The 12,537-nt window shown below is 29.9% G+C and overlaps 1 protein-coding gene across 11 annotated transcripts; it reads right to left on the bottom strand.

The window, feature by feature from the left end:
• Nucleotides 1-34: 34 nt before the first annotated feature.
• Nucleotides 35-8,190, bottom strand: LOC109337525 (SKP1-like protein 21). Of its 11 annotated transcripts, none has more exons than XM_019574514.1 (11): nucleotides 8,111-8,190; nucleotides 6,719-6,861; nucleotides 6,520-6,597; nucleotides 5,390-5,614; nucleotides 5,104-5,295; nucleotides 4,908-5,018; nucleotides 3,729-3,807; nucleotides 1,941-2,050; nucleotides 1,667-1,836; nucleotides 1,170-1,303; nucleotides 35-330 (listed from the first exon to the last, which is right to left on the bottom strand). In XM_019574514.1, exons 3-11 carry the CDS (start codon nucleotides 6,553-6,555, stop codon nucleotides 311-313), a joined length of 1,077 nt encoding a protein of 358 aa, XP_019430059.1. In that variant the 5' UTR covers nucleotides 6,556-6,597; nucleotides 6,719-6,861; nucleotides 8,111-8,190; the 3' UTR covers nucleotides 35-310. The 11 variants fall into 11 exon arrangements, with proteins under 11 accessions (XP_019430059.1, XP_019430055.1, XP_019430058.1 ...); XM_019574510.1 differs by having other exon boundaries at nucleotides 6,520-6,669; nucleotides 6,771-6,861; XM_019574513.1 differs by having other exon boundaries at nucleotides 6,520-6,669; nucleotides 6,771-6,854; nucleotides 8,111-8,155.
• Nucleotides 8,191-12,537: the final 4,347 nt, after the last annotated feature.

Below are 12,537 nucleotides of genomic sequence, written 5' to 3'. Positions count from 1 at the left end.
ATTGTATTCCATTCAGAGTAATGTAAATGCTCAATAATGAATTTCATACAAGTTTCTTTTTTATTTATCTAAAAATACAACAAAAGATGTACCCAAAAATGATAAATATACCCAAAAAAAAGTACAAGAGAAACCCAGAGTAAAATAGTGCTCTGGCCAAACTCCATAAAAAAACTCCAAAGAATTAAATAAAACAAGATAAATGTAAAAAAGAAGAAGAAAAGAACTGACATGCAACACTTTTCTAGTTCTTGTTAGCATCTCTCAAAACTGTTCAAGCCATTTGCCATCTGGGTACGTTTCTAAACTTTCATTTCCATTCTGAGTCCAGTCCTGAACAAGGAAAGAAATATTCTATGAATTGTAAATAAAAACTACAAATGGTTAGGATGGGATAGGTCAGGATTCTAGAGAATAATTTCTTAAAAACAAAATAGGGAAGCAATTATCATATTTAAGTGCTTTATGCTAAATCAAATCTCAAAGTGGATACCAACAATGTGTTCGTCTAGTGGTATAAGGTCCCACTAGATCCCTAGGATGACCAAAAAAGGTCAAGGGTTCGATTCCTGTGAACGACACTTGTTGGGAGGGACAGCCACACACCTCGAAATGATTAGTTCCTTACCCAAATGGTGAGGGGATACTCTTGGTAGTACAAAAAAAATCTCACAATGGATGAATTCAAGCACTGTTCAAGTAATAAATACAAACCAAACAGAAAGTAACCAATTCACAAAGGTTATTTGTAAGTTTCTGGCAATAGTAGCACAACATTGGCTTAAAGTTGCTAAGACAGGCTAAAAGCATCAAGTATGTGCATAAAGAATTTGAAGCAATGTGATCAACAAAACACTAATAAACCAAAATGCAGAAGATGTAATAAGGAATAATAATAAATACTAATTTTGAAAAGGGAAATAGAGAATGAAAGACCCCGAATTTCTATTATGCAACTAAGTTTTTCAGATACACTAAATAAAATGAAGAAAATAAAAAAGGAAATAAAAAGTTTAGCATACTTGCACAAATAATTTAAAGATACACTAAATAAAATGAAGAAAATAAAAAAGGAAATAAAAAGTTTAGCATACTTGCACAAATAATTTAAAGATAAGCTTGAAAGCATAAGATAAACAAGGGAAAATACAAAAACACAGAAAACATACATGCATGTCGACTTAGAAAGCTAGTCCTGTCGGAAGTAAGAAGTGGTGTCTTCCTTTCTCGCCCTGGTGATAAAAAGTCTTGCATCCTCTCTGGCCAGTTAGAATTCAATCGGCGGGCAAAATCTTCCACTTCCCTGCATCAAAATGTACCGTGCAAATACGATTTCAGTGAGCATTGAAATCATCTTAAAAGCTAACTAGGTAAAGCATGCTGAAAAGATATAAACATGGAAGGTAAATAATGTCTGGAACATTGCCACTAAGTTCAGAAGTCAAAGGTTAAAGTTCAATTATTTTTGTGCCTCGTTCCCTGCATATAATATACTCCATATAAGACCTATCCAGCAATGCTACTGACCAAAGGCACCAAGCATAAAAAGATAGTGACCTGAGAATGCAACTGTGCTAAGGATAATGAGAACCATCCACACAAAAAGTAGAGATCCTAAAAAACAATATAGCATACAGAACCGCATTGAGTAAGAAATTAAACCCACCTGTCTATTTTTTCCTTCAATGCAGGATCAATCTCATCATCCATATCATCATCATCATCAAAATCAACAATATCAAAAAAAGTGCCATCTTCTGTATAGTCTAAATTTGATGTCTGGCCAATTCTAACTGCTTCAGAACTTTCTTGTCTGGTATTACGGCCATTTACCTCCTATTACAAAAAAAACAATAAACACTTGACGTATTGGTAATGAAACCATTGACTATGTTCATCCAATATTGACACAGGCAAAGGATTAAACAGTGAGTACTTACAACAACCTCGTTATTCAGTTCAGATGGTTCTTTCGGAGAAGAGTTCTTCAGTTGCTCTTTTTTCCTCCTGTTCTTCTTTTTATTTTTGGAAGTTTTATTCACCTTTCTATCTGTAACAAAATTATTCACCACCAGTTAAGAATTAATAAAGGGAAACAGACCAGAAATAATAAAAAAGGTTATATATCTCATAACTAACCCCAAAAAAATTGAAATGCAATCGGTAATACTACACATCTGTTAAGTGTCAAATTGTTAAGGAAATTCATATGTTTTTTAGACACTTAGTGCACATTTATGCTGTAACTGTGTAAGATTCCTGATAACTTAGTAATCTAGTTCTGTGTAGGAAATTTCATGTGTTTATGTTGTTTCAGTATAAGATTCATGAAAAAAGGAGAAAAAGTAAAAGATTGATACTTCTGAGCACCGCAAGCCTCCCAAGCGAGGACAGGGTCGCCCAAGCCACAAATAGGAGAAAAATCACCAAAAATCAATGTTGTCCCTCGCCCAAGCGAGGGACTGTCGCCCAAGCGACAAGTGGAGCAAAAAAGTCCCTCATGTCCTGCCCGATCCTCGCCCAAGTGAGGGATGCCTCACTCAAGCGAGGTGCTCAGGTCTGAAAGCCTCTTATTTGCTAGCCTAGGCGAGAATCTCTAGCTTAGGCGAGGGTGTGGAAGTTGGAACTAATATTGGCGGTCTCAGAAGTCAGAAAGGAACACTATTCATTTTTTCAGAAGATATTCAGCACGAAAATAGAGAGAAACACAAGGAGATTAGGATAGAAATCGTGGAAATGCTAGTTCACATTATTCCTTGTATAGTTTCATGATTCGAGTGTTGTAATAGCGAGAATGAGTGATTAGATCTTGCTGAGGGATTCGAAATGTAATCTTCTAACCTTTGTACTCCTGGATTCGATTCCATTGTAATTGTTATTTGATTTTGGGAAGTTAATCCCGTTCTTAATGCGTAAATTTAATTTGCTACTAATTTCTTGTTCTTAGGTTCAAGTTTAATTGGGAAGTTAAACTTGACACCAAACCTAGATCATCTTCCTTCATACATCATTGCTCTAGGAATGGAGAATGATGCATGAATTGCTTTTACATGAAACGTAATGCTAGTTAATTAGTCAAATATCCAAGGAATTGGTAATTGAGCAATTATCTAAGGATTTTGCACTCAATGGATTGATGTGAATGATTTGAATGATATGTGCATTTGAATCAGTAACTTCACAATTCACTTGGAATTGAATCCATGGATGTCATTGGGAAAGAAGGATGCATTTCGATCCCAATTTATTTTACTTGCTTTTCGTTCAATTTATGAGTTTTTACAATTAAACACAATTTTATAAAAACACCATTGTAAATATACACTCAATTCATTCTTGTAGGAATTAGTGAAAATCTAGTTTGCTCCCTGAAGACGAAATCCGGTATTTTACCGGATTTTATTACTTGGACGATACGGTATACTTGCCGTTCCGTAAATATCTAACAATATCACAAAAATCATACTGAAATACTTATTTGAAATGACCTGAAACTTTAACTGCATTGTCACATTGCTAACGAAATTTGACACCAATAAAATAAAAAATAGAACCTATGAAGAATTTAAGTTAATTTTGTTTCAAATTTAAGTTGACTATCTATCCTAGTATTCAAATTTTAAAACTGACTATAGCCAGCACGTAAAATCAAATGGTAAGTATTTACCAATTAGGGATTAGATAATATACATTAACACAATGAAAAGAGGATTGAATGCTTAATTTACCTGATTCCTTTCCATTAATAAAAGACAAAAGGTCATCAACTGAACGTTCATCTATTCGCTCTCTTTCAGCTTCAGCATTCTGAAACATGCAAAACCAATAGAATTGAAGTAAAAACTTATGACAGAATAGTACATCTACACCAGTTTTTTCGATGGTTGGTGGCACCCTAAAAACAGCAGCAACAACCAACAGATAGATAAGTCATTTTTCCATGTTTTTAAATAATTAGCACATAAGTTTTAGGGGCAATTAGGTCCTCCGACAACCTTCTCAGTGGCTGAAAAATTCCATTAGATCTGAATATCCTATCTCATCTCACCTACTCCCTCACACAGAAATGCTAAAGCCAAATATATTTCACTGTTTCAGCTCCATGGAGCTTCAACCTTGGTGAAATCTTCAGACCTGTAAAAAAACTCTATTCAAGCAATATCCATCTCAGTTAGTCCTATTACCTTCTTTCAGTGTTAGTTTTTTGCCAGTGCCTCAGTGTGTTCTTTAACATAAAATAACTGCTTCTTATCATTGTTATTGATAGTACAGAAAAGTATAATTGGCCTCCTTTCAGTTTTACATTGAAAATCTTCTGGGGTTTTTCCAAAGTCTGTCGCATGAAAGGCTTTCAGGCACACCAACAAGGTGTTGGTCAAGTGGTATAATGCCCTACTAGATCTCCATGTATCGTATTAGGTCAAAGGTCAAATGTTCTATTCCTAAGAGCTACACTTGTTGGGAGGGACAGCCATGGACCCCGAGAGGGATTAGTTCCTTACCTATAAGGTGAGGGGAATCAGGGGATGCCCTTGGTTATACAAAAAAAAAAGGCTTCCTGACACTTATTTCCTTGCATTAAGTTTAATTTAGACATTAAAAGATAATAACTCATTGTCATTTATGTATTCTGTCATTATGAATTTATTATTTTTATTAAAACAAAATATTATATTTTCTCTAAAGTGGGTGTCATGCACTCATGCTTCAACATGGTGACACCAACATAAAACTAGGAAGGTTTTTTGCTTACTTTCATGCCTATCATGCATCATTGACAACACAGATCAGCAAAGCCCTCATAAACATAAAGTTTCATTCAATCATAAATACCTTACTCGAGAATAAGTTGACAATGTTTTGTATAAAATGTAATAAAAATAAAGTAAGCAACTATTTGATGTTACCTTCAACTTTTCACGTTCTTTTAATTCTTTCCTCTTTTTGGCATACAAACGATTCAAAAGTCTAATCCTTGGGTCATCACTTATGTTTCTCAAGGGCTCCAACTTTTCTTCCTGGTCAAAAGAATGTATAAGAAATGAAAATTGAATACCAAAGAAGACATAATCGGCATGCAGAGTTCTCACAAGCAATAGAGACCTCTGTAAGATCATCGGGAATGTGAAATATATCACGTATCTCCTCTGGTGATTTTCCTTCGATTATTCGAGCAAGTGCACGACTGGTAAGATCGACCAACGGCTTCAACTTTAAGCTATCCGCTGCAGACGTCAATTCACATAGCCTGTTTGTATCCATCCTAATGAATTTTTCATCATAAGACTTTCGTTCCTGAATAGAAGAATAATCTCCAAGTCATATAACATTTCACATTCGTTTAGATTGTCTTGTATAAAGATAAAGTCCATGAATTAAATAATCGGACCTTATTGGAGCGGCCTGGTACTTGATGGAATCGACAATAATCAAGAACTAAGCTCAACATTGCAGGATTGACTTGTTGAGGAAGATATATTGCACAACTCTTGGAAGATCCCATGCCTTTTTGTATTATTTCTTGAGATATTAGAGGGCAAAACATTGCAATTTCTTGTTCGACTTGTTGGATTGAACCATCAGAAATCTGAAGCCAGATATAGGGCTTCATCATCTGAAAATGCAAATGAATAACAGTATGGATTCAGAGTCAATATAAAAGCAACTAAAGCAAGATCTTCATTCTCTAATAGGGAAGCTGTTTTGGTTTAAGGAATATACAATATTAATATTCTAAACAAAAGAATGTGAAAAGGAGACTACAAGAAGTCACTAACTTAATTTGGGATTGAAGGAATAGAGACTGCAAGCACATGTATATGCCACAAGGCAAGAACACTTTGCACGTCAAATGTTTTTAAATTGGAGTGTGTGGGTTTGTGAAAGGAGATGTTGAACAATTAAATTCCCTCAGTCCCGTTATATAATTGATAGGTCGTGCATGCACACGCTACCAATTTTGAATCCATGAACTCTCCCAACACATAATGCTTGTATATTACAATTAACATAGTTATTAAGGTATAGAATAGAAATGATTAAATAAATTATAGCAATAATTTCAAGATGAGATTGAAAATCAATAGCAATTATTAAGTTGACAATGAATTTGTTTTAAAATAGCAAAAGCAACCCTAATAGCTCAAACTATCATGGTAAGACTTATCACATAAATTAGCAATATGTGTAACTCATTAATAATAAGGAATTTTTATTGGGGCTATGTTGCATGGACACAGTGTGCTACCTGGATCAGATACGGGTGCGATATACGACATTTATAAAAAATCTAAGGTATAGGTATGTCAATGTAAATTTCAAAGGTATGAATTGGTTAGAATTGGTTTTTTCCCATTGTTGGTGTAACGGCCATGGCAGCCGCAAAATGGTTGCAATACACACTACATAAAAACACATGTCACCCTGTGGCAACCAGGGGCAACTCTGGCATGATTACAACACTATAGCGCCCTATTTATGGATCATGTATTTTTTTTAAAACTTATAGAGGTATCATACCTCAGGTTCGATAACTGCCATGTCAGTTTCTGACATCTGAAACAATTTCAAGCAAAAATATGAGGATACCGGAAGTTTCTTCTTGGTGGAATCAATATAACCTGAGTTAGCAATTTAAATTTCAACTCCAAGCAACCACATACTGTCCACCTGTCAAAGGATTTTGGTTATTAGGATTGTGTTCCTCCAACGAACTTACTCAAATGGACAAGGTTAATGATACAATTTCAGTGCTGGACAAATATCTATACCACAATATTTCAATCAGTAAGCAAACAGGCCTGAACTTGTCAAAGAGCAGAGTGGAGAATGATTCGGCACCTCACAAAGGCAAACTGAAAGCTGCAAAATTAAAAATAGGTAGTAAAAAAGCCGCAAATGCCAATAAAAATGAAGAGCATAAAAATATATACTATAAAATTATAGTTGGCAATGCATACAAAAAAATGTTTAATATACCATCTTCGTAAACTTATATCTTAGAATTAATTTTTTCCTGAAAAGTAAACTATGTTATCATATAGCTCCCTCCTACATTAGTGGTTACCACCAAATACTAAAGTGTACATCCATTGATTCCATTCATGCAGGGGACGGCGCTGAACTCCAAAGAGTATGAGAGAATAAAAATAGTATAACTTTTTATCTATCTAATAGACGTTAATAATTTTCTATAATTTGATAATCATACCGAGGATATCAGCTTCTAAACTTATGAGAATATGCCAACACGGAAATAGCTATTCATGATTCTGGCAAACATCGGCCCTATTTTTAGTGCTGTATTCTGGCAATACAGCTTCTTGCACGATTCGAACCCGCGACCTCTAATACATGCCAAAAACACTAAATGCCATGCCAAATATCACTTTCCAGTACAGCCTTAGATTCACTTAAATTAATAATTTGTTATTACTTGCTTTAATAAATTTACAAATATTGTATTAAAACTACAAGTACAAGCTGTAGTTACCAACTCAATAACCTCGCTTCCGCGAAACTCGCAAATACCAAACTAGCATCGATACTTACCTGGCATTATCCAATTATACTACTAATTTAAATTCACACACCAAACAGAAGTACAAAATCAGCATACAAATCAACTAAACTCAAAATTGAGTATTTTAAATCATAATTTCCACACATAAAGAATAAGCAAAAAATTGAGAATAGCTTCTACTTGTTTTTCTTATACGTGAGCATGCTTGTGAAGAACTTCTCATCACACCATGATCGTTTATAAAATGGAGAATTAAACTTCACCATTTCAATGGCTCCTTATTTATCCAAAATAATTCAAGGTAGGCATGCAAAATTGAATTAAAAAGTAGCAAAAAAAACAATATAAATAGTTTTCTACCATATCAAAATTAAAAATTGAAGACAACCCACAATTCTTTAACACAAACTTAGGGTGGGAAACAAAAAAAAATGATACAAACGAAGCATTCAAATGTAAGAATTAATGGGTATTTTCTATGTAAGTGCGTACCTGAAATCAGATAGAATAGAAAAATGAAAGAAGATAAATATATGGAGAGATAGAGAGAAAACAAGAGTTAGAATTATTTGTGACTGAGAAATTTACACTGAGTTTGTAGTTGAGTCTTTATCAACGTGAAAGGAAAAATGAATAGGGCAAGTAGAGTAAGAAGAAGAACGGTGTTTGGTTAACGAAGCCGTTTGTAAGAGAGCCCAAATGGGTTTTGTTAAGGCCCAATCATATCCCTTTGATGGGTTGTGGGTTTTGGTTGGTAATATCATTATTTCGATATATATTTTCATACTAAATCTTTTTACTAATCATCTTACCCACGACAAAATGACATATTTCAAAATGTTATACGTCATTTATTAATTATTGGTTTATAAGTGATGACATACATCACCTTTTTATGTGCAGAATGATTAGTATGAAGATTTAATATGAGAATATAACTTACTCTTATTTTTAAGTCATAGGCCAAGGGGAACATCTTATGTCCCAAGATGTGTATTATTTTATGGGGAGCATATCTATTGTACTACAAAATATTATACTACATATGTCATTGCTTATGATTGGTTGAAAAATGTATTTAAGTTAAAAAATTAATGATTAAAAATATTTTTCTTACCAATCATAACTAGTCACATTGAGTGTGATACCATTTTTGTGAGAGAAGATGTCCAACCCATTTCATGTACCTTTTAATTCTGATTGGTAAAAAAATATAGAGCTAAAATATATTTAACCAATAAAAAACAAGTAATATATAAATGATACAACTTTTATTGATATTCAAATCAAATGATACATCAAATAAATATAATCAAAATGAATGTTTTATTGAAAATTCTCTTCATATAGATTTCTTATACCAAATTTTACACAAAAAAAATCAAATTGTTAAATAATTCATTTATATACATAAAGATTAATGTGATATATATCACTGAAATATATGATGATTGAAACTATTTTATTATATATTTATTGATATTCAAGTTTTCTCGAATTTTAGATAAATGATATACAATTATTAAAAAATATTATTATATTAATATTTAATAATATATTAAATGAATAAAAGTTGCCATAATTAATTTTGAGGTAAATGGATTCTCACAGTTTTCTTAAACATTCTTTGATGATGAATGTAATTCATGTATATAAAGAGTAGAGGGAGTGTATATAAAGTATGTCATTCATTTATTCTGATTGATAAAGAAATTAATTTATATTCAAATATTAAATAATTTAATATTTTATTCATTAATTAGGATGAGTTTTATAACAAAATATTATTTTTCTCATTGTGATTATTATTTAGAAAATTAAGTCAAAATATTCATGAACATGTAAACTATAAGAGTCAAACACACATTTCCTTTTACAAAAAGAAAAGGAAATAAATGATATGAAAGAGGAGATTCAAGATAGTCCATAAAAATTAGGCATATTATTGTAACATTTTTAATTGGGGTTGAGTTATTTGTAGCAACATAAGTAATAGACCACGGATCAGAAAATAAGTGAGGTAAAAGATTGTTATTTTTTGGCAACCTAAATTAGTAGTTTTTTTGTAGCTTATACCTCTTGAACATAATCACTAAATTACTATAGTCGTTCCGTAAAAGAAAATTGAATGAAGATTATAGAATTTGAAATCCCTTTTAAAAAATCATAATAGATTTTAATAATTTATTAGTGAGTTTTATCCTTATAAAATTCATCAAATTATAGTAATTACATAATACTAAAATACATACTAATCATTATAAATAACCTCATAAATAAATAATTAATAATTGTGAAAAGTAATTACTAATAATTTTAATGTGTATAAGTAAATAAATAATGATACTAACAAATTACTAATTTAATTAAAAAAGTGTTAATAAATTTACCAAATTATTAATATTTTTTAATTATATACATATTTAATTGCTCCAATTAATAATTATAAATTAATTAATAAGTATTAGACAAATAGCAAATAAATAAATTTTGTATTCATTTTACTCATTTAACAAACTCCACCTAGTTACACATATGGTTTACCCAATAATTATAGTTTTATAAGCTATTTACACAACTACACGTTAATTTTTCTGAATATACTATTTAACAAATAACAATATTGTTCGGCAACACTAACTTATAGTTTTTTAGATAGATTATAATTTTTTGATCATGTCAATAAACTAATATAAACGTTCAGTAAGTAGGTGAAAATTCAATGAAGCTTGACTTTTTAAAAAAAAAGTTTGTAACTTTTAAAAATATATATTATAAAATGTGAAAGATGTTTTTAGAAAGCAAACTACTTTAAGTAGATTTTCAAAAATCATAAGAGTTTTCAAGACTTTATTGGTTACCTGTTGAAATTTATCAAATTATATTAATTAAACAACATTTAAATAGATATTAATAATTATAAATAAATAAATATTAGTTTTTAAATTAAAATATCTCTTGATTGATATGCTCTTAACATAATGTAGGATTATCGATTAAAGCAAATATATTTCCAGAAGGGAATATTTTAACTGAAATATATTTTACCCCTAATATGTTTAAGACATGTTATAGATCCAGATTTCATCATTTCCTAAACCTTATCTAGTGTATTCTATTGTGCTTATGGACCTAATATTTTAATTGACAAAGCAAGCTTGTGGTGTTTTTATTAATCAATAAACTATAAAAATTTATCGGAAATGAAATTGGAATGGAATTTGTAACTTTTAAAAAGAGATATTGTAACGTTTGAAAGCTAGCTTTTTCAAAAGATACTTGGAGTAGTTTTTCAAAAAAATATATGAGTTTTCAATAATTAAAAAACAAATATAAATGAGTAAATAATATAAAGTTAATACCTATTAGAAATAATTACTAATCACTTTACTAAATTATGTAGATAAATAATAAATTTACTCATTATTTTACTAAATTGCTACTATTTATTTAATCATAAATTTACTATGGAAATTATTTATTTAATTATCTACAAATATGATCACTTCAATCAATAATAAGAAATTAATTAATAATTAACTAAGTTAACAAATATTACATTTCCTTTTTAATCATTTCACAAGTTTTGATAAATTGTTTTATTGAACAAATATAATTCAAGTACACAACTACAAGATTTTAACTATCTTTGTAACTATAAGATATAAACTAAAAAGTTTTGATGAACACAACCTCAACCCCATTTTAGCCAACAAAAATTGAGGACACCTCAAACTTGTATTGTCCACACATTTTTATTTAATTGTTCTACATGTCAAAACGTGTTTTTAAATATAATATATACAAATTAAAAATATTTCAGTACAGAATTTTTTATTTAAATTTTCTTATGTTTGAAATATGTTTTTAAATATATAAATATATACTATTATGAAAACAAATTAATATAATATTTATTTATTTCAATGACTCTTATTATCACATAATCTGCTTCAAATGTAATAGAAAATAGTTACAGTTGTTATTATTAAATATTTATAGAGAAAAAGATGTACGTATTAATAATGTAACAATTTTTATACTATTAGTATATCATCCATTATTTGTTTTCAATTGTGATTGACTCTTACTTAAAAGTAATATAAATGATGCACTGATTATATATAAAACTTTACACAGCTAGCGGATACATATTACACTCATATTTATATCTTTTACTGCTGATTATCTAACTCCTTTATTTTTAAGAATGTGCTTTTAGATATACTAATACATAGAAATTAAAAATGTTTTTATCACCAATTGGATATTGATACAGGAATATGGACGTCAAAACCCTCCCTAAAAGGTATTTAACGTTGTTGTATTCTCAAATATTCATATTCAGATATCTCTTTAATTAAGCAAACAACCTTAGCCAGTTAATGATTTAAATAGAAATAATATTATTTTTTAATTAAATATTTAATGGTATATAACAAAAATAAAATAAAATCTTAATTGGTCTCATTTAGCATTCAACAATGGAAAAATATTAGCAATCCTGATATAAAATCTTTACTCAATTAGGTGGATGAGTCCTTCTAGCATTATATTAGACTAGAAGAAAGATTTCCGTCATTTTTTTATTATAGATGTAGAAGTTTTAATAATTTAATTGTCTATTACTTATTTCTTTAATAATATAATAATATATATACATTATTAGTGCAAAGATTTATACATAAACATTATATCATTCATTTAATTTTTTTTTAAAAAGTCAATGATAATATATTATTAGTGTATAAAACTGCGCATGCATCATTTTCTCCTTCTTCAAATTAGGTTAAGTATTAACTACTTATATTCATCACTATCATTAGGCATATTTAATTTGGACAAAATAAAAACTAAATTAATTCTTTAACTTAATGGCTAGGCGACATTATGGGCTAATAAGATCTCTCTAATACTCAGGAGTTCAATAATGAAAGTAAAGTTAGACTAAATACCATTAAAACTAGTGAAATTAAACAAATAAGTCATCTTTTTTTTAATCCTACACACCAACC

This window comes from Lupinus angustifolius, unplaced genomic scaffold, assembly GCF_001865875.1.
Source record: "Lupinus angustifolius cultivar Tanjil unplaced genomic scaffold, LupAngTanjil_v1.0 Scaffold_7_146, whole genome shotgun sequence".
NCBI lineage: Eukaryota > Viridiplantae > Streptophyta > Magnoliopsida > Fabales > Fabaceae > Lupinus > Lupinus angustifolius.
This window is presented reverse-complemented; position numbering and strand designations above follow the sequence as displayed.